This window comes from Aquarana catesbeiana, linkage group LG12 (genome assembly GCF_042186555.1).
Source record: "Aquarana catesbeiana isolate 2022-GZ linkage group LG12, ASM4218655v1, whole genome shotgun sequence".
NCBI lineage: Eukaryota > Metazoa > Chordata > Amphibia > Anura > Ranidae > Aquarana > Aquarana catesbeiana.
Window position 1 is genome coordinate 220,956,663 of NC_133335.1, and position 25,350 is coordinate 220,982,012.

The 25,350-nt window shown below is 46.5% G+C and overlaps 1 protein-coding gene and 1 long non-coding RNA gene across 3 annotated transcripts in view; one reads left to right on the forward strand and one right to left on the reverse strand.

The window, feature by feature from the left end:
• The window catches only part of LOC141113550 (uncharacterized), a 31,694-nt gene extending 29,418 nt beyond the window's left edge, over positions 1-2,276 (reverse strand). The window contains exon 1 of one of the 2 annotated variants that reach the window (XR_012236783.1): positions 2,052-2,276. This is a non-coding gene — a long non-coding RNA (uncharacterized lncRNA). The remainder of the gene's footprint in view (positions 1-2,051) is intronic. The other variant, XR_012236784.1, reaches the window with a different exon arrangement.
• The window catches only part of ARHGDIA (Rho GDP dissociation inhibitor alpha), a 39,172-nt gene continuing 15,933 nt past the window's right edge, over positions 2,112-25,350 (forward strand). Inside the window, exons 1-2 of the mRNA XM_073606727.1 lie at positions 2,112-2,226; positions 23,539-23,746. Of these exons, the coding sequence (XP_073462828.1) occupies positions 23,557-23,746 (190 nt within the window). The 5' untranslated portion in view covers positions 2,112-2,226; positions 23,539-23,556. The remainder of the gene's footprint in view (positions 2,227-23,538; positions 23,747-25,350) is intronic.

The following is a 25,350-nucleotide window of genomic DNA, read 5'->3' on the forward strand; positions in this document are numbered from 1 at the left end:
AATATTGAATAAAATGTATTATCTATTTATATTTACTTTTTATATATATATATATATATATATATATATATATATATATATATATATATATATATATTTTTTTTTTTTTTTTTAAATTGGTTGCAAAAAATATAAAAAAATAACATAAACTTAATGAAGAAGCAAAAATAAAAATGATATAAACTTTATGAACAAGAAAAAAAATTAAATCGTGTTTGCAAAACTAAACCCCCCCCCCCCCAAAAAAAAAACATATGTATTCCTTCATTATCTTAGGGGTCATTCACACGTCTCAAATGCTCATTGAGATGCAAGCAGCGTATAGTATTGTATGAATTCAGATGCAGCACCATAGGAATCAATAGGATCATACACACAGCTTTGTCTATAATGAAATATGTGTGTTCTGTTTAGTGGAGTAAAAAAAGTAGGACATACCTGTGACTGGGGCAGTACATATCTAGAGATTTTATGCATGTAAACGCATACACACATAAAGCGATTGTAAAGGGAAAGCATATATATATATATATATTATTTTAAAGAACAAACATGTTATACTTACCTGCTCTCTGCAATGGTTTCGCAAAGAGTGGACCCGATCCTCCTATAATTGGGTCTCCTACTGGCTCCTTCCCCCTGCTGAGTGCCCTTATGGCAAGCCACTTTCAGAGTGTCCCCTTACATCAGAGTGCCCCCATCACAGTGTCCCCTTACATCAGGTGATACCTGATGTAAGGGAACAATCCGATTGGGGACACCTGATGTAAGGGGACACTCTGATGGGGGACACCTGATGTAAGGGGACACTCTGATGGGGGGACACCTGATGTAAGGGGACACTCTGATGGGGGGACACTCTGATGGGAACACCTGATGTAAGGGGACACTCTGATGGGGGGACACCTGATGTAAGGGGACACTCTGATGGGGGACACCTGATGTAAGGGGAAACTCAGATGGGGGCACTCTGGTGGGGGATGCCTGATGTAAGAGGACGCCTGATGTAAGGGGACACTCTGATGGGAACACCTGATGTATGGGGACACTCTGATGGGAACACCTGATGTATGGGGACACTCTTATGGAGACAATCTGATGTAAGGGGACACTCTGATGGGGGGACACCTGATGTAAGGGGACACTCTGATGGGGGGACACCTGATGTAAGGGGACACTCTTATGGAGACAATCTGATGTAAGGGGACACTGTGATGGGGGGACACCTGATGTAAGGGGACACTCTGATGGGGGGACACCTGATGTAAGGGGACACTCTGATGGGGGGCACCTGATGTAAGGGGAAACTCAGATGGGGGCACTCTGATGGGGGATGCCTGATGTAAGAGGACGCCTGATGTAAGGGGACACTCTGATGGGAACACCTGATGTATGGGGACACTCTGATGGGAACACCTGATGTATGGGGACACTCTTATGGAGACAATCTGATGTAAGGGGACACTCTGATGGGGGGACACCTGATGTAAGGGGACACTCTGATGGGGGGACACCTGATGTAAGGGGACACTCTTATGGAGACAATCTGATGTAAGGGGACACTGTGATGGGGGGACACCTGATGTAAGGGGACACTCTGATGGGGGGACACCTGATGTAAGGGGACACTCTGATGGGGGGCACCTGATGTAAGGGGAAACTCAGATGGGGGCACTCTGATGGGGGATGCCTGATGTAAGAGGACGCCTGATGTAAGGGGACACTCTGATGGGAACACCTGATGTATGGGGACACTGTGATGGGGACACCTGATTTAAGGGGACACCTTATGTAAGAGTATATATATTATATATATATATATATATAAATCATGTTGTCAGGTATTTGTGGCTGTGCCCCTGACAGACCCCTCCCTCTGTCTATTCTATGTCTCTCTGAGGCCTAGTCAGGTCTGTCCCCCCCCTGCAGCCTCCAGCCTCAGGCCTGATTCTCTGTGAAGGCACCCAGAGCTCTGTGTATTGTCTGTCTCCTCGCTCACATCCTGTTTATAATCCCCCCCCCACCTACTGACTGTGACACGGCTTCCTCACCTCCGCTCCCTTCGCTGCTGAAGGGCCTCAGTCTTTGGGAGTACCAAGATGGCCGCCGCCGGAAATGACGCACATCCCGGAAAAGCAGAGGAGCGCGCACGGCGGGGCGTGTACGGCTTTCATTCGCCATTCCTGAGGGTGGGAGCTGTAAGAGCGGGGAACCGAACCGGCACCGGTAAGTGTGCTCGCCTGGCTACACAGTGACGGCTGGAGGGAGGAGTGGGAAAGGCTGGGGCTGTCACATGACAGGGGAGTCACCATAGCGACGGCTAAGTGGGGAGAGAAAAGGGGGAAGTCTGGCTGTTGCCCCTAGCAACCCATTAGGGTTAATGTCACCCGGGGTAAATGAGAGCTGGAAGCTGATTGGTTGATGTGGCCAGCACAGACTTGTTCTTGCCCTGAAGAGAAGAAATGACTGTCCTGAGTGTCACCTGTCAGTCAGACTCTGTGCTGGGACTTGTAGTTATTTAGCAGCTGGATTGTCCTCACCATGCTGAGCCAATGAGGAATGGCGCTGGGTTACGCCCCGGTCTGACCGCCATTATAGACACAAGAAAGGAGTGGCACATGGCCCCGGTGACCCCAGTGTTTGCTAGAATTCCTGCCATGGGGAGACCGGCCCCATTCTACAGTCATATTTCAGTTATGAGTGGAGACTGGAGGGCCGAGCCGTCCGTCTGCTTCTTATAGGTCTTAGAATTGGGGGGCCTACCCAAAATCGGGGTGTCCCTAATTTTGTTGCCCTTTTCAGCAATTTTAATGGGGTGGAAGGGCGGGGCGTACAGGTGGTGGACAACAGAGGGAAGAAGGGGGGGGGGGAGAGTGCACTCAGGTGGTAAGCAGAAGGGGAAAGGGACACACTCAGGTGGGGGGCAGAGGGGGAGGCACGCACTCAGGGGGAGGTGGGTGCGCTCAGGTGGTGGACAGAGGGTAGAAGGGGGGGCACACTCAGGTGGTGGGAAGAAAGAGGGCGCTCCCAGGTAATGGGCGGAGGGAAGAAGGGGGGGGCGCTCTCAGGTGGTGGGCGGAGGGAAGAAGGGGGGGGCGCTCTCAGGTGGTGGGCGGAGGGAAGAGGGGGGGCGCTCTCAGGTGGTGGGCGGAGGGAAGAAGGGGGGGCGCTCTCAGGTGGTGGACGGAGGGAAGAAGGGGGGGGCGCTCTCAGGTGGTGGGCGGAGGGAAGAAGGGGGGGGCGCTCTCAGGTGGTGGGCGGAGGGAAGAAGGGGGGGCACTCTCAGGTGGTGGACGGAGGGAAGAAGGGGGGGCGCTCTCAAGTGGTGGGCCAAAGGGGGGCCAAAGGGGAAGGAGCTCACTCAGGTAGTGGGCATAGGGAAGAAGGGGGGGCGCTCTCAGGTGGTGGGCGGAGTGAATTAGGGGGGGCGCTCTCAGGTGGTGAGTGGAGGGAATTGGGGGGGCACTCTCAGGTGGTAAGCGGAGGGAATTGGGGGGGGCGATCTCAGGTGGTGGGAAGAGGGGGGGGCGCTCTCAGGTGGTGGGCAGAGGGAAGAGGGGGGGGGCGCTCTCAGGTGGTGGGCGGAGGGAAGAAGGGGGGGCGCTCTCAGGTGGTGGACGGAGGGAAGAAGGGGGGAGGCGCTCTCAGGTGGTGGACGGAGGGAAGAAGGGGGGAGGCGCTCTCAGGTGGTGGACGGAGGGAAGAAGGGGGGGGCGCTCTCAGGTGGTGGACGGAGGGAAGAAGGGGGGGGGGCGCTCTCAGGTGGTGGACGGAGGGAAGAAGGGGGGGGGCGCTCTCAGGTGGTGGACGGAGGGAAGAAGGGGGGGGCGCTCTCAGGTGGTGGACGGAGGGAAGAAGGGGGGGGCGCTCTCAGGTGGTGGACGGAGGGAAGAAGGGGGGGCGCTCTCAGGTGGTGGACGGAGGGAAGAAAGGGGTGGGCCAAAGGGGAAGGAGCTCACTCAGGTAGTGGGCATAGGGAAGAAGGGGGGCGCTCTCAGGTGATGGGCGGAGGGGGGGGGGGCGCACTCAGGTGGTAGGCGGAGGGAAGAAGGGGGGCGCTCTCAGGTGGTGGGCGGAGGGAAGAAGGGGGGGTGCTCTCAGGTGGTGGGCCAAAGGGGAAGGAGCTCACTCAGGTAGTGGGCATAGGGAAGAAGGGGGGCGCTCTCAGGTGGTGGGCGGAGGGAAGAAGGGGGGGTGCTCTCAGGTGGTGGGCCAAAGGGGAAGGAGCTCACTCAGGTAGTGGGCATAGGGAAGAAGGGGGGCGCTCTCAGGTGATGGGCGGAGGGGGGGTGCACTCAGGTGGTGGACGAAGGAAAGAAGGGGGGTACACTCAGGTGGGGGGGGGTCGCGCTCAGGTGGGGGGGGGGGGAGAAGGGGGGCGCACTCAGGTGGAGGGTGGGAGGGTAGTGTACTCTGGCGGAGGGCAGAAGGCTGGGCGCACTCTGGCGGAGGGCAGAAGGCTGGGCGCACGTGGGTGGTGGGAGTATTGTTTCTATTTCCATAATGTTAACAAAAGGGGGGGGCACACTTATGATGAATGCAAATGGTGGGCAGACCTCATCAATCAAATGAATGCAGCCACCATATCTATTTCTCTTTATTTTCACCCAGTGACTTTGCCGGAGACACACTCAGGATGACAACACTCACTGTAATGTATTAGGGGAACAGGATAGGACTATAGAACCCCACCCCTCTCCTATTCTCCATACTATAAATAGGCGTGGTCCTGTAGTCCACAGAGAACAATGGTATTGATAAGTCAGCACAGGAAGGTATCGGATGAGAGTTGGCAGGTTATTTTAATTTTTTTTTTTAACTTGTCATATCTATCTATCTATCTATCTATCTATCTATCTATCTATCTATCTATCTATCTATCTATCTATATCGGATTTAAGGACCTTTGCCTTCACTTCCTGTCCCAAAGACATCAGGAAGTGAAAAGAGATCTTTATAAATTGGAGGGTAATCCCCCTTTGAGGCATCACAAGAATAGGTGTCCCCCTTGGAAGATTTCCCAGTGCTTTTGCAAACCCCCAGCTATTGCCTTGTAAATTAGCAGTGACATCATCACTATGCTGTATTTAGCCTGTGCAGAGAGCAGAGCTGTGGGAGGGATCCAGCAGGCTCCACCCACTACAGGCTGTCTGCAGAAAACTACAGGAGGGGGCGGAGACAAGACCAGTCACCCTGTGCAAGGAGGGCGGCCTGTGGGAGGGGCCCAACAGTCTCCACCTACTATAAGGCTGCCTGCAGAAAACTACAGGAGGGGGAGGTTACCAGACCAGTCACCCTGCACAAGGAGGGAGAGCAGCAGTGAGTGGTCTTCATTACAGGAAGTCTGCACAGATCTGGAAGAAATACACCGATATTCATGGAAGAATACACATAATGAATGGATTTAGACCATATTAGCTTATTCCTTTAGTTCATCTTTAACCGTGTGCAGGGCAGGATTAGTGCTGATGTCAGGCTGTGGGTGTACAGTACGCCCTCATCGGGGTCCTGTGGAGAGCGCTGTGCAGCGTTATGTAGTTTGCGATCGTTCAGAGCTACATTTCTGCATGGCTGGCTGTAAGTCGCTGTGAGGGCGATTTCCCCCCCCCCCCCCCCAGAAATCCGATGTTCAAGGCAGGTAATAAACGTCAATGCTCCTCACCCAGCAGCCGCCACTCACACCTATTCTGACAGATATTGACGCAGGAGAACACACGCCTACGCACAGACTAACGTTCCCCCTGCAGAGCCTTGCTCCATTTTATTAAAACTGAACGCCGGGTGGTTTGAAAATCTCAACAATAGTCCTTGTTTTTTGCTGAATAAAAACCAGCGTGTTATTTCTCCACTCATTTTTTTTTTTATGAGCAACGTACATCCGCTGGTAGCATACCAATCACTAAATATTCAGCAGTGACATTACTGCAAGATCCAGACAAAATCCACAATCACCCACATACAGTGGGGGAAAATAATTATTTGATCCCCTCCAGATTTTGTAAAGAAATGAAGGGTCTATAATTTTTATCATAGGTTTATTTTAAATAATAGAAACAGAATATCAATCAAAAATCCAGAAAAAACACACAATACAAATGTTATAAACTGAGTTGCAGTTCAGTGAGTAAAATAAGTATTTGATCCCCTACCAATCAACAGTAATTCTGCCTCCCACAGACTGGCTACAGTAGGTGCTCATGTGGTACACAGATTAGTCCTGTCAATTTAAGGCCCCTTTCACACGAGGCGGACTCCATTTCTATGGAGCCCACCTCGGTCAGCGGGAGATCTGTCCATTGATCTCCGCTGAGCCGGCGGATGACAGGTCCCTCTCTGCTCACTGAGCGGGGAGGGGCTTGTCAGGCTCCGCTGCCGCCTATGGAGGGATCGGCTGCACACGGACAGCATGTCCGTTTTCATCAGATCTCACCCCATCCGCCAGCGAAGGACCTGGACGTAGGGCCATCCGTCTGCTTTTAGCGGATCGGACGGGTTCGGATGTCAGCGGACATGTCTCCGCTGACATCCGACGCTCCATAGACTAACATGGAGCGCCCGTTCAGGTCCGCCGTCAAAACTGACAGGCGGACCTGAACGGTCCGATCGTGTGAAAGGGGCCTAAGAAGGACTACTCGGTATGTGTATAAAAGACACCTGTCCACAGAATCTCTTTCTTCCATTCAAACCTCACCATCATGGGCAAGACCAAAGAGCTGTCCAAGGATGTCAGGGACAAGATTGTAGACCTACACAAGGCTGGAATGGGCTACAAGACCATCAGCAAGAAAACTTGGTGAAAAAGCGACAACTGTGATTTTTCGCAAATAGAAAAAATATAAAATAACTATCAGTCGTCCTCAGTCTGGAGCTCCATGTAAGATTTCGCCTCATGGGGTGAGGATGATCATGAGAAAAGTGAGGGATCAGCCCAGAACTACACGGGAGGAGCTTGTGAATGATCTTGATGCAGTTGGGACCACAGTCACCAAACAAACCATTGATAACACAATATGCCGCCATGTATTGAAATCCTGCAGCACCCGCAAGGTCCCCCTCCTCAAGAAGGCACATGTACAGGCCCATCTAAAGTTTGCCAATGAACATCTAAGATTCAGAGAAGGATTGGGGGAAAGTTCTGTGGTCAGATGAGATCAAAATTTAGCTCTTTGGCATCAACTCAACTCAGCTGTGTTTGGAGGAAGAAAAATTTTGACTATAACCCGAAGAACACCATCCCTACAGTCAAAGACAGAGGCGAAAACATTATGCTTTGGCGCTGTCTATCTGCTAATAGTACAGGCCGACGTTGCTGCATTGAGGGGTCCATGGGCGGGGCCATGTATTGTAAAATCTTGGATGAGAACCTTCATCCCTCAGCCAGAACACTGAAGATGGTCATGGATGGGCCTTCCAGCATTACAATGACCCAAAACATACCACCAAAGCAACAAAGGAGTGGCTCCAGAAGAAGCACGTTAAGTTAATTGAATGACCTAGCCAGTCTCCTGTAGAAAATTTATGGAGGGAGCTGAAACTTTGAGTTGCCAAGAGACAGTCAAGAAACCTTTAAGGATTTAGAGAAGATCTGTAAAGAAGAGTGGACCAAAATCCCTCCTGAGATGTGTGCAAAACCTGGTCACCAACTACAAGAAACGTCTCACCTCTGTGCTCACCAACAAGGGTTTCTCCACCAAGTACTGAGTCATGTTTTGCTTGGGGATCGAATACTTATTTTGCTCACTGAACTGCAACTCCAATTTATAACATTTGTATCGTGTTTTTTCTGGATTTATCATTTAAAATACACCTGAGATAAAAATAATAGACCCTTCATTGCTTTGTAAGTGGGCAAACTTACAAAATGTGCAGGGGATCAAATAATAATTTTCCCAACTGTATGTAGAGTAAGGGGCTCGTCTATAGGGGCGGGAAGAGCAGGCATTTGAGCCGTGGTTTTATTACTCATCTAAAGTAGGGCATGCTTTGCTTCACACATCTGACCCAGATCAGGCCCTGCTGCAGCCTCTCAGCTTGTGACTTGCTACAAAGATACAGTACGTTGTTGCAGTTTGATCACCTGGGGGAGAGGAGACTGAGGAAATGTGTTCTCCTGCTTGCAGAAGACTGATAATATTCTCTGTGTTTGGCAGAGTTACTGGATTGCAGCTCAGTGATGGTTTTTTAGTGATGAAAGGTGGAGCTTTTCTGAAAAATGATGATCATGTATATTGTGAAGTGTTGGAATGTAATCATGGAGACTTTGTAAAACGTCCAATTTAACCACTTAAATACCAGGGCACCTTTCCCCCTTCCTGCCCAAGCAAATTTTCAGCTTTCACCGCTGTCGCAGTTTGAATGACAATTGCGCGGTCATACAACACTGTACCCAAACTAAATTTTTATCATTTTGTTCCCACAAATAGAGCTTTCTTTTGGTGGTATTTGATCACCTCCTGGGGTTTTTATTTTTTGCTAAAAAAAAAAAATTTTGAAGAAATTTTTTTTTTCTTTGTTATAAAATTTTGTAAATAAGGCCTCTTTCGCACGGACGATCCGTATGTCCGTTTTTCATCCTTCCGTTTTCGGATGAAAAACGGACATACATTCATCCCTATGGAGCGTCGGATGTCAGCGGTGACATGTCCGCTGACATCCGACCCCGCTCCGATCCGAAAAGTGTAACGGAGGAAAAACCTACTTTTCCATCCGTTATCGGATCGGGTGACGATGGACTCTACGGTCCGTCATCATCCGATCCCCCATAGGGGAGAGCGGCGCTCTGACAGGTCCGTAGCTGCACAGCGTGCAGCGATAGACCTGTCATCTTCCTGCTCAGCGGGGATCGGCGGAGCGATCCCCGCTGAGCCAGCGGATGTTCACGGGGCGGATCATCACTGATCCGCCCCGTGTGAAAGAGGCCTAAGTGTTTTTCTCCGGCACTGATGGGCACTCATAGGCGGCACTGATGAGCATCATATATGGGCACTGATTGGCCTCCCTGGTGGGCATACCTGGTGGTCCTGGGTGGGCTTCCTCAGCAGACCACCCCCTGTCAGGAGAGCAGCCGATCGGCTCTCCTCTACACGCATCTGTCAGACATGAGTGAGGAAAAGCCAATACACGGCTCTTCCTGTTTACACCATGATCAGCTATGATTGGACACAGCTGATCACGTGGTAAAGAGTCTCCATCAGACTGACACGCCGCACCACCGATCGCCGCGTGCGCCTGCTGTTATCCTGAAAGAAGTCATATGATGTTCAGCCAGGGTTGAGGGTCATCTCTGCTCTGGGGAGGTCCATGGTGATTGATAATGGGTAATGTTGGCACATGTTGAATGTTAAGACTTTTTTTTTCTCTCTTCCATTACTATGATCAGCATCACACCAGAGCTGCCTGCTGACAATGGGACAGGAAGAGTATGAATTGCCCGCCCATCCTCTCCGTCCTTCAGCTTTTTCCAGCATGGGGTAGGACCAGGGAGAGTCCTTCTGTGACAGAAATTAATCACTATTATTCTTTCTTTACATTCTGGTATCCGAGGTTGAACTATTTCTGCTCAAGGTTCGGTTTATGATAAATCGGGCTTAAAGAGGTTGTAAACCTTCGAAAAACAAATAAAAAAAACCCTGCAAGACAAAGGCATAATGGAGCTAGTATGCATAGCATACTGGCTCATTATGAAATACTTACCTTAGAACGATGCCCTGCAGTGTCGCCCGCACTCCGATCCCAAGGCCGACATCTTTAACCAGAGTTACTTCCAGTTTCGGGGGCTCCGGCGTGAGATTGGCCGGAGCCACAATATTGGCACGGGGCGTGAAAAAAATGGCACCCGTTTCATCCTCTGGCTGGGTCAGAGATTATCGCGTCATTCAATCAGGGGAGGCTTTGTATTCATTCATAGAATACAGAGCTTCCCATGAATGGCTGAGCAGCCTGACTCTACTTTGTTCCAGAAGTGAGAGGGGGTGTTCTAGCCTCACTGCCAGGACACAGTGCTGTATACTGTAGGTAGCTGAGTCTACACTGGGGATCAGACACAGGGAGACGGTGCCAGGCACACAATCCACTGGGGGACAGGCAGCTGGAATCGTGGTGGACGGCGTCTGAAAGGGACCTCTACCAAGGATCACCTAAACAGATCTGGAACCAGGCTAAGATCGGTGGAACATCGCCCTGAGTATTGTAATCAAAAGGTTTTATTTGATTACTCATTAAGGTGAGGTTCTGGGAGCTCAGAGGTGTCACAAGGAGGTGAAAGTACACCATTTGTTAACACACATTCACACAAGAAGCACTTTATATGGAAGCAAGTGATTTTATATTTGTCACATCACCGCTGGAAAATGAACGATTACACACCCTAATATATTGATGTACTTTTGAAACGGTTTGCACTATTGTTCTGCACTTTATATGTGATTTATTTGTATTCTGATATACAGTATATTGCAGGTTGTGGAATGATACTGATTTGCTGGTATGTATATATATGTGTGTGTATATATTTTAATTTTTTTTTTTCTGAGTTTGTGCAACACCAGTCTCTATATACAAGTATATACAGTGCGCCCAGCGAGTGCCCCTGTTAGTGAAATAAATAGTTCGTTTGGGCCAGCTTGGTCCAAACAAACTACTTAGAGGGACATTAAACATGGAGTTGGACTTTTAAAATACATTACAGAATATCTCCCAGGTGTGCTGTTGTGTAAAATTGCCATAAGGCTCTATTCACATTAGTGTGTCTCCAAAGTCGCACAATTTCACAACTTTGATCCGGCTTTAAATTTTCTGGAAGTAGTGCAGGCACCTTTTCAAAGTTGCTGCAATTTGAACGGGTGTCATTGAAAAGAATGAGTTGCGACTTGTCATGCAACTTTAGACATCAAAAGCTGCATGACAAGTCGCACAAGTGTGAATGGAGCCCAACATCCAGTCAACTTCTCTGCTATCAAGGAATGAATGGAAGAATCTGCTTGCCATAGGTAGTAAGTTATTCCACTCTAAGACCATCTGGGACAGTCCCGTATCTTGGACCGAATTACTGACTATACGGTGTCCTGGACGAGGTACCGGGATCACCGTGTCACCCTTATTTGAGATATTGCACGTTTAGTAACTCAATGAGACATTGATTACAGTTATTTGGGGGGTGGGGGAACGGTTGCAAGAGGGTGACCCCTGCGTAATGAAAGGCGTAATTTGGGTTTGCAACTCCAATAAATGAACAAGGACTGGGCAGGCCTGAGGCAGACTCTGGGCAGGGTCAAAAGAGAAGGTTGAGGTACTCAACCCCTTCATGCTGACTGACTCCCGGCTCTTTTAAGAGTTCTAAAGGCCAGGAGGCGGGCATTTGGGTCAAGTGACCGCTGTGATTGGCTGTCACAGTGGTCATATGGTCGGAAAGCTCCCGATCGCAAGTATACATCAGGAGCTTACCGATCCCTGCTGGTAAATGTGCTGGGAGCGCACTCTCATCATGGTAAGTTGTTTACACAGGGCCGCATATATGTGTACGGCCGGCGTGAAGTGGTTCAAAAAATAAACATACATTCTTGTCTTCATGCTGCAGCATCAGTGTGATGCTGCAGCTGTCCCCCTGCCAGCTCTAAGACTGAGAACTGAGAGATCACATGATTGCTCCAGAAAGACAAGAGCAATGAGCAGAGAGTGGGGACTATCGGTCACCGCTCTCTGCTCTGCCTCTCCAGCACTCTCAGGAGCGTTGGGCTGGAGAAGGGGCGGGCGCAGCTGGATTGGGCCCTCAGCTGCATGCTGAGAGCCGGGGCAAGCTGTCGGCTAAGCAGCTTGGAGGATCCTGCCAATATGGTCGGTATCCTACCAGAGCCTGAAACGGCTCTGACATCAGCCGACATCAGGCTTTAGCTGACTATTGTGCTTCTCAGATGCTGTTTGCTCTATTCTTGCTGTCCACATAATGATGTCATGGTATACGGGTACATTCAGTCACTGTAGATAATAATGACAGCTCTAATGATTTATATGCTGTGAACGGTCCTGTCCCTGGATCTGCTTTGTGCAGTGTGTACACAGCGTCATAAAAATTGCTTTAGGAAGCCAAGTGCCAGCAGTCAGTGTTATGGGTGTATAGGCCTATGTATATATTTTAATGTACATTTAATAACTGGTATGTAGTGGTGTTTGCACTCAGCCCTATGCAGATATGCTGACTCACAGCACAGATAAAGCTGAACTTTAAAGTGGTTGTAAAGGCTCAAGGTTTTTTTTTTTTGTTTGTTTTTTTTTTGCCTTCATGCATTTGATGTATGAAGGTAAAAAACCTTGTGTGCAGCAATGCCTCAGCCCCATGAATACTTACCTGAGCCCCCTCCCGAACCAGAGATGTCCACAAAGGCCTTGGCTCTCCGGGGACTCTTCCTCCTCATTGGCTGAGACAGCAGTGGGAGCTAATGAGAGAGGGGGCCGAGCTATGGCTCCGTATCTGAATGGACACTCAGAGCAGCAGCTCGGTAGCCCCCCAGAGCAATTTGCTTGCTGTGGGGGCACTTGGCAGGACGATGGAGTCAGGAGTGCTGGCAAATGACCTGAGAAGAGGAGGATCTGGGCTGCTCTGCACAAAACCATTACACAGAGCAGGTAAGTATAACATTTTGGGAGGGGGCTTTGGTGAGGGATCAGGGGTCGGGTCTGAACAAATCCCTGACATCTCCCTTCTGAGATGGGGAAAGGGACTGAGGACAGATGAATAGAAAGGAGACAGCGGCTCCTCTATTCATAAATGGAAACATCATACACAGTTTACAATGCTCAGTTATGAAAGGACAGAGGCAGTGATCATTGACTCTGTGCATTCAGAAAAGGAAGGAGTCGGTAAATGACGTATTAACCACCTTCTTCCTCCGCTGTCTGTCCTGAGAGATCTGGGGTGGAGTGAGGACCAGAGGAGGACACCGGAAGCCAGAGAAAGAGCTGGGGAGGACACAGGGGACAGTCGGTGGTGATCAGTGCGGGCAGTTACAAGCACAGATCCCCCTGTATAGCCTTTCAATAAAGCAGCTGACAGCCGCGGGAGGGAGAGGAGGGGAAGCGTCTGTCAGCTGCTTTATTGAAAGGGTATACAGGGGGATCTGTGCTTGTAACTGCCTGCACCAATCACCTGTTAGGCTGCCGCCCCCCACCCCCCCCCCCCTGCTACGCTGAGGACGCCTGGCCCGATACAACAGGTATCGGATCAAGCATCAGAGCATTTGCACGAGTACTGATACTAGTGCAAATGTTTGGTATCTGCACCGATACTAGGATTGGTGCAACCCCAGCCAAAGCTATTGGTAATTGGTATCAGCGAGTACTTGAGCACAAGTATCAGTACTTCTACTCTCTCTCTTAAAGTGGTTGTAAACCCTGGGGGGGAAAAAACAACCTGTAAGACAAAGGCTTAATGAGCTAGTATGCACCGCATACTAGCCCATTATGAAATACTTAGCTTAGAGTGAAGCCCTCCAGCGGGACGCGCACACCGCTAAGGCGGCTGACATCTTCCCCAGTGTTTCTTCCGATTCTGCAGGCTCCAGCGCTGTGAGTGGCCGGTGCCAGGATGATGTCACTCCCGCGCATGCGCTGGAGATGCCGTTTATGGGACGGGCTCTGAAGGTCCGGCACGGTAAGCCAGACCTTCAGAGCCCATGCACCGATGAGGTCATAGGCTGCATGCACTCTGAATATCTCCTAAACTGTAGGTTTAGGAGATATTCACAGTACCTAGAGGAAAGCCTTATTATAGGTTTACCTGTAGGTACAAGTGAAAAATAAGAACTTTATTTCCACTTTAAAAAACAGATATCGGTGCATAGGGCTGGTGAAAAAATCAATTTAAATCTTGAATTGAGTTGAGAGGTCAAATTGATTCAAAATTTAAGCAAGTCGTTTTTTTTTTGTTTTTGTTTTTTTTCACCGCGCTGGTCCTGAGGAGCTGCGGACAGGAGTTTTAAGGCGAGGCTGCAGCTTCGGCCTAGTCCGCGTGGCCAGACGCCGCAGACTGGGCTGACGCCGCGGCCTCGCCTAAAAACTCCTGTCCGCTGCTCCTCCAGGACCGGCGCGATGTCCAATTTAAAAAAACAAAAAAAAAAACTCGATTTGAATTGTGAATCGAGTTTTTTTTTTTTTTTTTTAAACGCAGTTTTTTATTTATTTTTTTTTTTTGAGAAAATCGCCCAGCTCTATCGATGCATCCCTAGTTCCCAGTCTCCCCTGGATCCCATGTTGGCATATTCTTACGCTGGGTACAAAGTGCTTGGTTCATACTCTTTGGAAACTTCAGACACAGGGATACATGGCTCAGGAGGAGGTTACTGATATCGCATGTCACATGGCACATAGAGCAGGAAGTCTGTGCTGGCTTATCAGTGCCAAGGTGTTATTCATGGGGTGGGGACATGCTCCATTACACAAGAAACTTTTACACACATTACAAAGCTGAGCTAATGTTGAAGATTATATCATCAGAATATCATTTTGTTTCCTTGCCAGGTCAGCTGTGCAGTGGTGACCTCTAACTAGTGGTCTGAATGGCTAGTTTTGAATATTTCAGCCTATTAGGAAGCGGTGACATTTGCTGTGGAAACACTCCTGTCACTTTTTCCTAGAGGCTGGACAGTCTGTGAGAGTGACGGCAGATCAGGGCTGGGCTGCTGTTGTAGAATTATATTATCTGGTGACGTAGATTGGCGGTACGTTATTAGATTCAGGAAAGTGACGTGATTTGGGCATGGCTTGTGTGAGTTGCATCGTACATCACTTGCATTATGCCTCGTAGATCGTAGAGCATTTCACAAGGGGTGGTAATCCAAAGCATCCAATCAGATTGATTTTTTTTTTTCAATGCCCTCTGATCCCTCTTGTACCAAATTGTAATTTAACGTGGAGTTCCACCCCAAAAAAAAAAAAAAAAAATAGTAATGTGCTTAAAAAAAATGTAAAAAAACATTTGGAGAAAATTTTTTTATTTTTTTTACTCGCCTCTAAATGCCTGTTGCTAGGGGGTCCCTCGTAGTCTGCCTCCTTCGGTGCCTGGGCTCCTGACGTCACTTCCCTCGGCACAGGAAGGGAGATCGCCTCTCCACCCTCCCTCTTGTCATTGATCTGGGACACGTGACCGGTCCCAGATGATTGCGGGGCCAGTGACGGCTCGTGCATGCGCAGTGGGTGTTTTAACTTCACAGCCGGGCGCACACAGTTAAAATGCCGGCGCCGCCGAGCGAAGGGGGGGGATGAGCGGGGATTCGATCGCTGGACCCTGGGACAGGTAAGTGTCTGATTAAAAGTCAGCAGCTGCAGTATTTGTAGCTGCTGACTTTTAATTTTTTTTTTTTTTTAATGGGAACCCCGCTTTAACTGTAATGTCTGCTTTCATTTTGTTAAGCCCTGCACAAACTGTTGGCGCTATATAAATCCTGTATAATAATCTTTTTTACAGATCTGACTATGGCAGCAAGAGATGAGTAATCATTTTTTTGCTGCTGTAATATTTGCTTTTAGGCCTTGTCTGCGCTCAACCACATCTGCATGCCTGTCACATAATGACAAGCGGCCGTGTCTGTGTAGTCGCTGCATCCTAAAAAACATTTAAAGTGATTGTAAAGTCTCCTTGTTTGTTATTTAGAAAAAAAAATAAATGTTATACTTCCCTCCTCTGTGTAGTGGATTTGCACAGAGCAGCCTGGATCCTCCTCCCTCTTCGCTGCTCCTGGCCCCTCACTCCTGTCGAGTGCCCCCACAGCAAGCAGCTTGCTATGGGGGCACCCAAACTGCGGCTCTGTGTGTCCATTCAGACACAGAGCTGCCATTCGGCCCCGCCCCTCTCTCCCCTGATTTGCTAATTGACTTTGACAACCGTTGGAGTCAACGGTGCTGCTGCTGTGTCTCGGCCACTCCGGGGGGAGAGTCCCGAATGACCGAGGAACTTGTGAACATTGCTGGACAGAGAAGGGGCTCAGGTAAGTATTAGGGGGTGCTGGGGGGGGGGGGGGGGGGCTGCTACACACAGAAGACTTTTTATTTGAATGCATAGAATGCATCAGGATAAAAAAACCTTCTGCCTTTACAACTCTTTTTAAGGGCCCTTTCACACCGAATGCAGTTGGATGCACATCGCAAACACATCGCAAAATGTATGCACATTCAATTTTGTTTCAAATGCATGTAAACATTCAGTCAAAAAGCAGTTATGTGCAGTTTCTGGTGTGACTGGTCCCTAAGAGACTTCCTGTACACAGTACCAGCCAGGGAGGCAGAAAAAACAGCCTGTAGACGAGTATGTTGGAAATTTGTGCAAAATTGTGCACTTTCCCAACACATATAGAAACGCGCTGCCCTTTAGCAGATGCACGGCGATGTTCAACGTGTTGAACGAAAACAAACTGTCAGCTCCAGTCAGAGCCGCTGTACTAACTATGCAAAGTAAGACCCCCCCGCTGAGCTAGGGGGACAGTCCCCCTGTCAGAACGCTCCGATCAGTGGTCTCCATTATTGGCTGAGAGCGCTGATCGAGAGTCAGTCGGCTGCTGGTTTTTCAGCAGGTTCATCTGACAGAAGCTGGCCAAAGCGACATACACCTGGGGCCGAATGTCTGTGTTTTGTTTTTTTTTTTTCTTTCTCTTTTTTGAACCCGCAATTGTCGCATGACATTTGGCCTGTGAGTATCCAGCTTTACTCACATGCTGTCCCTGTATGAGGAAAGGAGAGCCGATAACTGGCAAGGTTGTCAGTACATTGTTTACATTGATTATCTGTGCAGCCCAGTCGGTGCCCGTCAGTGCAGCCCCACCAGTACTCTTCAGTGTCTATCCATGAAGAAGGAAAAATTCTAATTTTTAATAAGTGTTTCTATAGTCAAAACTTTTTTTAGTTTTGAATGAACTGGGGAAGGATTAGAACTTTCGTTCTGAGGCTTCATTGGAGAGATTCCTTCACTTCCTGTCTGGTAAAAAGGTTTCCCCCAGGACAGGAAGTGAGGGAAAATCTCTCTAATGCCACGTACACACGACCGGTTTTGCCGTCGGAATAAACTCCAAAGGTTTCTTCGACGGAACTCCGCTCAAGCGGTCTTGCCTACACACGGTCACACCAAAGTCCGACCGTCCAGAACGAGGTGACATACAACATGTACGACGGGACTAGAAAAAGGAAGTTCAGTACCCAATTGCTTCCGTCTCGTACTTTCTTCAGAGCATGCGTCGTTTTTGGTACGTCGGAACAGCATATAGAGGAGCGGGTTTCCCGATAGTAATTAGTTCCTTCGGAAAGATTTAGAACATGTTCTCTAAGTCCGTCTGAATTTTCGACGGAAAAAGTCCGATGGGGCATACACACGGTCAGAAAATACGACGAAAAGCTCCCATCTGACTTTTTCTGACGGACATTGCGCTCGTGTGTACGCGGCATGACAGTAACACAGACCGAAGCAAAATACTTTGTATACATTTAGTAGGGGGGATTGATGCTAGAACCTCTATCTTCTCTCTTTTTTTATTGTTGTGTTTTTCCCTCTCACTTCCTGTCTGGTAAAAGGTTGTCCCCAGAACAGGAAGTGATGGAAAGTCACTCTGTCGAAGCCCCATTCAGTCCAAAGCTTAAAAAAAAAAAAAACGCTTTTTGTAATCCGTACCTGCATTAAATGGGTTTTTGTGTTCTGCCTAGAGTTCACATTTAGCAAGTTTCCTGTTTTTGTTCAGTTCCTCTTTTATATTCATAGATATTTGAATAGCAACACTGACATGTACGGGACGTGCTAACAGTCACCTCTTACCAGCTTTATTATGCAAAATTAGGAAGGAGCTGAACTGTCACCAAATTTGTCGTGATGAGGAGTGAAGCATTTCATGGTGTGCACCAGATATCATTCCTGCCCTGCAAAATATTAACATTGTCAGCAATGGCATTTTTCATCACACGCTCATCTATTGATATGTCCTAAATATTGCTTTGCACTGTTGGGCTGAAATTGTAAAAGAGCTTTTTGTAGGTGAAGATGTCACATGTAAGGACATGGCTAATTACTTAGGGGTCTAAGTATACAAAACTTGTCAAAAGCATTTGCTCAGCCTTCGCAAATTTTGGCTGTTTCTGGCTTAATATGTTAATTTCCTGTGATCTTTGGCTCCATCTAGTAGCCTCAGTATATACATTTTCCTGAAATATCTCAATCAAGCAAATTATTAATATACGGGATTTATATAGCGCCAACAGTTTGATCAGAACTTACAACATGAGAGCAGACAGTACAGTTACAATATAATTCAATACAGGAGAAATCAGAGGGTCCTGCTCATTAGAGCTTGCAATCTAGAAGGGAGGGATACTGCATTATGGCCACTAGATGGTGCTGATAATAGAGAATCAAAGTTCTAAAGAATAATTCCAGGTATTGGCATGGTATATATAGATACATTTGGTCCATCTTGAAACAATGTGTATGTGTGTGTGTATATATATATATATATATATATATATATATATACATATATATATATATATATATATATATATATATATATATATATATATATATAATGTGTGTATGTATATATTTGTGCTCATAAGTTTACATACCCCGGCAGAATTTGATTTCTTGGCCATTTTTCAGAGAATATAAATGATAACACAAAAACTTTTCTTTCACTCATGGTTAGTGTTTGGCTGAAGCCATTTATTATCAATCAACTGTGTTTACTCTTTTTAAATCATAATGACAACAGAAACTACCCAAAAAGTTTACATACCCTGGTGATTTTGCCCTGATAACATGCACACAATTTGACACAAAGGGGTTTGAATGGCTATTAAAGGTAACCATCCTTACCTGTGATCTGTTTGCTTGTAATTAGTGTGTTTGTGTATAAAAGGTCAGTGAGTTTCTGGACTCCTGACAGAACCTTTGCATCTTTCATCCAGTGCTGCACTGACGTTTTCTGGATTCTGAGTCATTGGGAAGCAAAAAGAATTGTCAAAGGATCTGCGGGAAAAGGTAGTTGAACTGTATAAAACAGGAAAGGGATAGAAAAAGATATCCAAGGAATTGCGAAAGCCAATCGCAGTGTTCAAACTCTAATCAAGAAGTGAAAGATGAGGGGCTCTGTTGAAACCAAACCACGGTCAGGTAGACCAACTAAAATTTCAGCCACAACTGCCAGGAAAATTGTTCGGTATGCAAAGAAAAACCTACAACTAACATCAGGTGAAATATAGGACTCTCTGAAAACATGTGATGTGGCTTTTTCAATTAAATGAAGGTTCTGGAGTGGCCATCTCAGTCTCCTGACCTCAATATCATTGAGCCACTCTGGGGAGATCTCAAATGTGCAGTTCATGCAAGAAGACAGCCCAAGAATTTACAGGAACTGGAGGCTTTTTGCCAAGAGGAATGGGCAGCTTTACCATCCGAGAAGATAAAAGGGCCTCATCCACAAATACCACAAAAGACTTCAAGCTGTCATTGGTGTTAAAGGGGGCAATACACGGTATTAAGAACTGGGGTATGTAAACTTTTGATCAGGGTCATTTGGGTAGTTTCGGCTGTCATGATTTAAAAAGAGTAAACACCATTGATTGATAATAAATGGCTTCAGCCAAACACTAACCACGAGTGAAAGAAAAGTTTTTGTGTTATCATTCATATTCTCTGAAAAATGCCCAAGAAATCATAAATTCTGCCGGGGTATGTAAACTTATGAGCACAACTGTGTGTGTGTGTGTAATATATATACTCACAAAAGTGAGTACACCCCTCACATTTTTGTAAATATTTTATTCTATCTTTTCATGTGACAACACTGAAGAAATGACACTTTGCTACAATGTAAAGTAGTGAGTGTACAGCTTGTATAACAGTGTAAATTTGCTGTCCCCTCAAAATAACTCAACACACAGCCATTAATGTCTAAACCGCTGGCAACAAATGTGAGTACACCCCTAAGTGAAAATGTCCAAATTGGGCCCAATTAGCCATTTTCCCTCCCCAGAGTCATGTGACTCGTTAGTGTTAGGGCTCTTTCACACGGACGATCCGTATGTCCGTTTTTCATCCTTCCGTATTCGGATGAAAAACGGACATACATTCATCCCTATGGAGCGTCGGATGTCAGCGGTGACATGTCCGCTGACATCCGACCCCGCTCCGATCCGAAAAGTGTAACGGAGGAGAAACCTACTTTTCCATCCGTTATCGGATCGGGTGACGACGGACGCTACGGTCCGTCGTCATCCGACCCCCCCCCCCATAGGGGAGAGCGGCGCTCTGACAGGTCCGTCGCTGCACAGCGTGCAGCGATGGACCTGTCATCTTCCTGCTCAGCGGGGATCGGCGGAGCGATCCCTGCTGAGCCAGCGGATGTTCACGGGGCGGATCATCACTGATCCGCCCTGTGTGAAAGAGGCCTAACAAGGTCTCAGGTGTGAATGGGGAGCAGGTGTGTTAAATTTGGTGTTATCGCTCTCACTCGCTCATACTGGTCACTGGAAGTTCAACATGGCACCTCATGGCAAAGATCTCTCTGAATATCTCAAACAAATTGTTGCTCTACATAAATATGGCCTAGGATATAAGATGATTGCCAAGACCCTGAAACTGAGCTGCAGCACGGTGGCAAAGACCATACAGCGGTTTACCAGGACAGGTTCCACTCAGAACAGGCCTCGCCATGGTCTACCAAGAAGTTGAGTGCACCTGTTCAGCGTCATATCCAAAGGTTGTCTTTGGGAAATAGACGTATGAGTGCTGCCAGCATTGCTGCAGAGGTTGAAGGGGTGGGGGTCAGCCTGTCGGTGCTCAGACCATACACTGCATCACTGGTCTGCATGGCTGTCTCAAAGAAAGGAAGCCTCTTCTAAAGATAATGCACAAGAAAGCACGCAAACAGTTTGCTGAAGACAAGCAGACTAAGGACATGGATTACTGGAACCATGTCCTGTGGACTTGTGAGACCAAGATAAACTTATTTGGTTCAGATGGTATCAAGCGTGTGTGGCGGCAACCAGGTGAGGAGTACAAAGACAAGTGTGTCTTGCCTACAGTCAAGCATGGTGGTGGGAGTGTCATGGTGTGGGGCTGTATGAGTGCTGCCGGCACTGGGGAGCTACAGTTCATTGAGGGAACCATAAATGCCAACATGTACTGTGATATACTGAAGCAGAGCATGATCCACTCCCTTCGGAGACTGGGCTGCAGGGCTGTATTTCAACATAATGACCCCAAACACACCTCCAAGACGACCACTGCCTTGTTAAAGAAGTTGAGGGTAAAGATGACCTAACCTAAAGACCTAAACCCTATTGAGCATCTGTGGGGCATCCTCAAACAGAAGGTGGAGGAGTACAAGGTCTCTAACATCCACCAGCTCCGTGATGTTCTCATGGAGGAGTGGAAGAGGACTACAGTGTCAACCTGTGAAGCTCTGGAGAACTCCATGCCCAGAAGGGTTGAGGCAGTGCTGGAAAATAATGGCGGCCTCACAAAATATTGACACTTTAAGCCAAATTTGGACATTTTCACTTAGGGGTGTACTCACTTTTGTTGCCAGCGGTTTAGACATTAATGGCTGTGTGTTGAGTTATTTTGAGGGGACAGCAAATTTACACTGTTATACAAGCTGTACACTCACTACTTTACATTGTAGCAAAGTGTCATTTCTTCAGTGTTGTCACATGAAAAGATAGAATAAAATATTTACTAAAATGTGAGGGGTGTATTCACTTTTGTGAGATACTGTGTGCATGTGCGTGTGTGTGTATAATATATATATATATCAGTCTGGCCAATGCCGCTGGAATTAACCCAAGTGGGTACCATTACTCCAGTGATCTCCTCTAGCTTCCGAGTCCTGCGTTGAGCGACTGCTCTCCTGCATTGTGAATATAGGAGGATGTCTGCTTGCCACATGCACAATAGAGAATTCTTTGCATTTTCTGCATGCGTGCAAAGTGTTCTCTGATTGGATGAGGTGGAGAGGCAGGGTGGTGAAGTCGTGGTCCCCCACCTTGTCCAGTCAATGAAGCGATCAGTCATAACCCCAGTAATTTTAATTCATTTTTTTCTTTCAACGGCGATTCTGTTTCTCATAAAAGCAATCCGAGCTGCTGATTAGCCGCTGGGTCGTTTTTAGAAGCAGCGGAAGGGGTCCTTGGCCCAACCCCCAGCTGGTGTTTCTCGGGCTTGCCGTTCTTACCAGCAAGCCCAGGAAACGTACAGACAGTTCGCGCGGCTGGTCACAGAGGTGAGGAGAGGCCAGATCTTCTCTGATCTTCTATGATCTCGGAGGACCGGAGCGACGTCGTGATGTCATTTCTAGTCTAGAGCGGAAGTAAACTTCTTTTGATTTAAAAAAAAAAAAACTATTTTTTTTCTTTTTGACCTTTTGCTTTCAAAGGTAGAGGAGAGATTTGACCCCAAATTTCTCTATAAAGAGGACCTGTCATCCCTTGTTTCTATTACAATGGATGTTTACATTCCTTTTAATAGGAATAAAAAAATTAAAGGGATACTGTAAAAAAAAAGAAGAAAAAATTCCTCGCGCACAGTAGCAGACTCATGCATAAGTCACGCACGCATATGTAAACTGTGATCGCACCACACGTTAGGTATCCATGCGAACGTTAGAGCGATAGCAATATTTCTAGCGCTAGACCACCTCTGTAACTAAACTGGGAACCTGTAAAAAAAAAAAAAAAAAAAAAAATTAAAGAGTCACCTATGGAGATTTTAAAGTATTATAGTTTGTTGTCATTCCACGAGCGTATGAAATTTTAAAGCCTGACACATTGGGTATCTATTTACTCGGCGTAACATCATCTCTTATATTTTACTAAATAATTGGGTTATTTATTGTGGGCTTTTATTTATTTATTTTTTTTTTTTTACATTCAAATTCATTAAAGTGTGTTGACATTTTATTCTCTAGGGTCTTTGCTATAAAAAAAAAAAACATATAATGTTTGGGGGTTCTAATGAATTTTTCTAGAAAAAAATACAGATTTTTCACTTGTAAACAAAGATTTGCAGAAAAAACATGGTCCTTTTTTAGAGTGGTTGTAAAGCCTCAAGGTTTTATCACCTTAATGCAGTCTCTGTAGTGCAGCACTTTTTCTTACCTGAACCCGATCTGATCTAGTGATGAGCACGAGCTCAGCGGCTGCAGCCGCTATCGCTCTCCTCATTAAACAGATTGATAGCAGCAGGAGCCATTGGCTCTCACTGCTGTCAATCAAAAACTATGATGCGGGGCCGAGTTCAGCTGTCAGTGTCCATGGACGCAGCTGGACTCGGGAGCGAGCCCGCATGGGTGCCCCCATAGAAAATGGCTTTCCGTGGGGGCCCCCGATGAAGAGGAGGGGCCTGGAGCGCCAGCAAGGGGACCCCAGAAGAGGAGAATCAGGGCTGCTCTGTGCAAAAAATTAAAAAGACTGAATGTTGTAGCACTGTTGCCATTCACTATTATACATTTGGTACTGTGGACAGGTTTGTAGAAGGATAACCACTGATGATAATTTCTTTTTCTGCACTAGGGTGCCCACTCTTGAACCATGGCTGAACACGAACCCACCTCAGAGCAGCTTGCGCAGATCGCAGCCGAAAACGAAGAGGATGAACACTCCGTCAACTACAAGGCTCCAGCTCCGAAGTCCATTGATGAGATTCAGGCCATGGACCAGCATGATGAGAGTCTTCGGAAGTACAAAGAGGCTCTTCTGGGTGCCCTTCCCGCTACAGTGGGTGAGTTGTGAACAGACGAGCACAGGGCACATATCTGCCAGTGACAGCCTAGGTTCACACTAGTGCTGTTGCATAGTCATGTGTTTTTGATGCATTTTCATGCTTCAATATGCATTTTCATGCTTTTGCTTTTTTTTTTTTTTTTTTTTTTTTTTTTTTTTTAAAGCAAGAGATTGGTTAAGCACAAAACCCTGCCAGAAATGCATGTACAGTTGTGCTCAAAAGTTTGCATAACCTGGCAGAAATTGTAAAATTTCGGCATTGATATTGAAAGTATGACTGATCATGCCAAAAAAACGTCTTTTATTTAACCACTTGACCACTGGGCACTTAAACCCCCTTAATAACCAGACCAATTTTCAGCTTTTGGTGCTCTCACATTTTGAATGACAATTACTCAGTCATGCAACACTGTATCTATATGAATTTTTTGTCCTTTTTTTCACACAAATAGAGCTTTCTTTTGGTGGTATTTAATCACCGCTGGGTTCTTTATTTTTTGCGCTATAAAAGAAAAAAGACCGAAAAATCTGTAAAAAAATAAATTTTTCTTCGTTTCTGTTATAAAATTTTGAAAATTAGTAATTTTTCTTCATATATTTTGGCCAAAATTTATACCGCTACATATCTTTGGTAAAAATAACCCAAATTAGTGTATATTATTTGGTCTTTGTGAAAGTTATAGCGTCCACAAGCTATGGTGCCAATATCTGAAAATTGATCACACCTGAAGTACTGACGGCCTATCTCATTTCTTGAGACCCTAACATGCCAGAAAAGTACAAATACCCCCCAAATGACCCCTTTTTGGAAAGAAGATATTCCAAGGTATTTAGAAAGATGCATGATGAGTTTTTTGAAGTTGTCATTTTTTCCCACAATTCTTTGCAAAATCAAGTTTTTTTATTTTTTTTTTTTATTTTTTTTTTTTTTCACAAAATTGTCATATTAGCAGGTTATTTCTCACACACAGCATATGCATACCACAAATTACACCCCAAAACACATTCTGCTATTACTCCCGAGTATGGCGATACCACATGTGTGAGACTTTTACACAGCGTGGCCACATACAGAGGCCCAACATGCAGGGGAGCACCTTCAGGCGTTCTGGAGCACCCAGGCCAATTCTGACATTTCTCTCCTACATGTAAAAATCATCATTTATTTGCTAGAAAATTACATAGAACCCCAAAACATTATATATGTTTTTTTAGCAAAGACCCTAGAGAATACAATAGCGGTCATTGCAACTTTTTATCTCGCACGATATTTGCGCAGCAATTTTTGGAACGCGTTTTTTTTTAAAAAAAAACAGTTTTTTGCTTTAAAAAAAAACAAAACAGTAAGGTTAGCCCAATGTTTTTGCATAATATGAAAGATGAAGTTACGCCGAGTTAATAGATACCTAACATGTCACCTTTCAAAATTGCACACGCTTGTGGAATGGCGCCAAACTTCACCACTTAAAAATCCCCATAGGCGATGCTTTAAAATTTTTTACTGGTTACAAATTTTGAGTTACAGAGGAGGTCTAGGGCCAAAATTATTGCTCTCGCTCTACCGATCGCAGGGATACCTCACATGTGTGGTTTGAACACCGT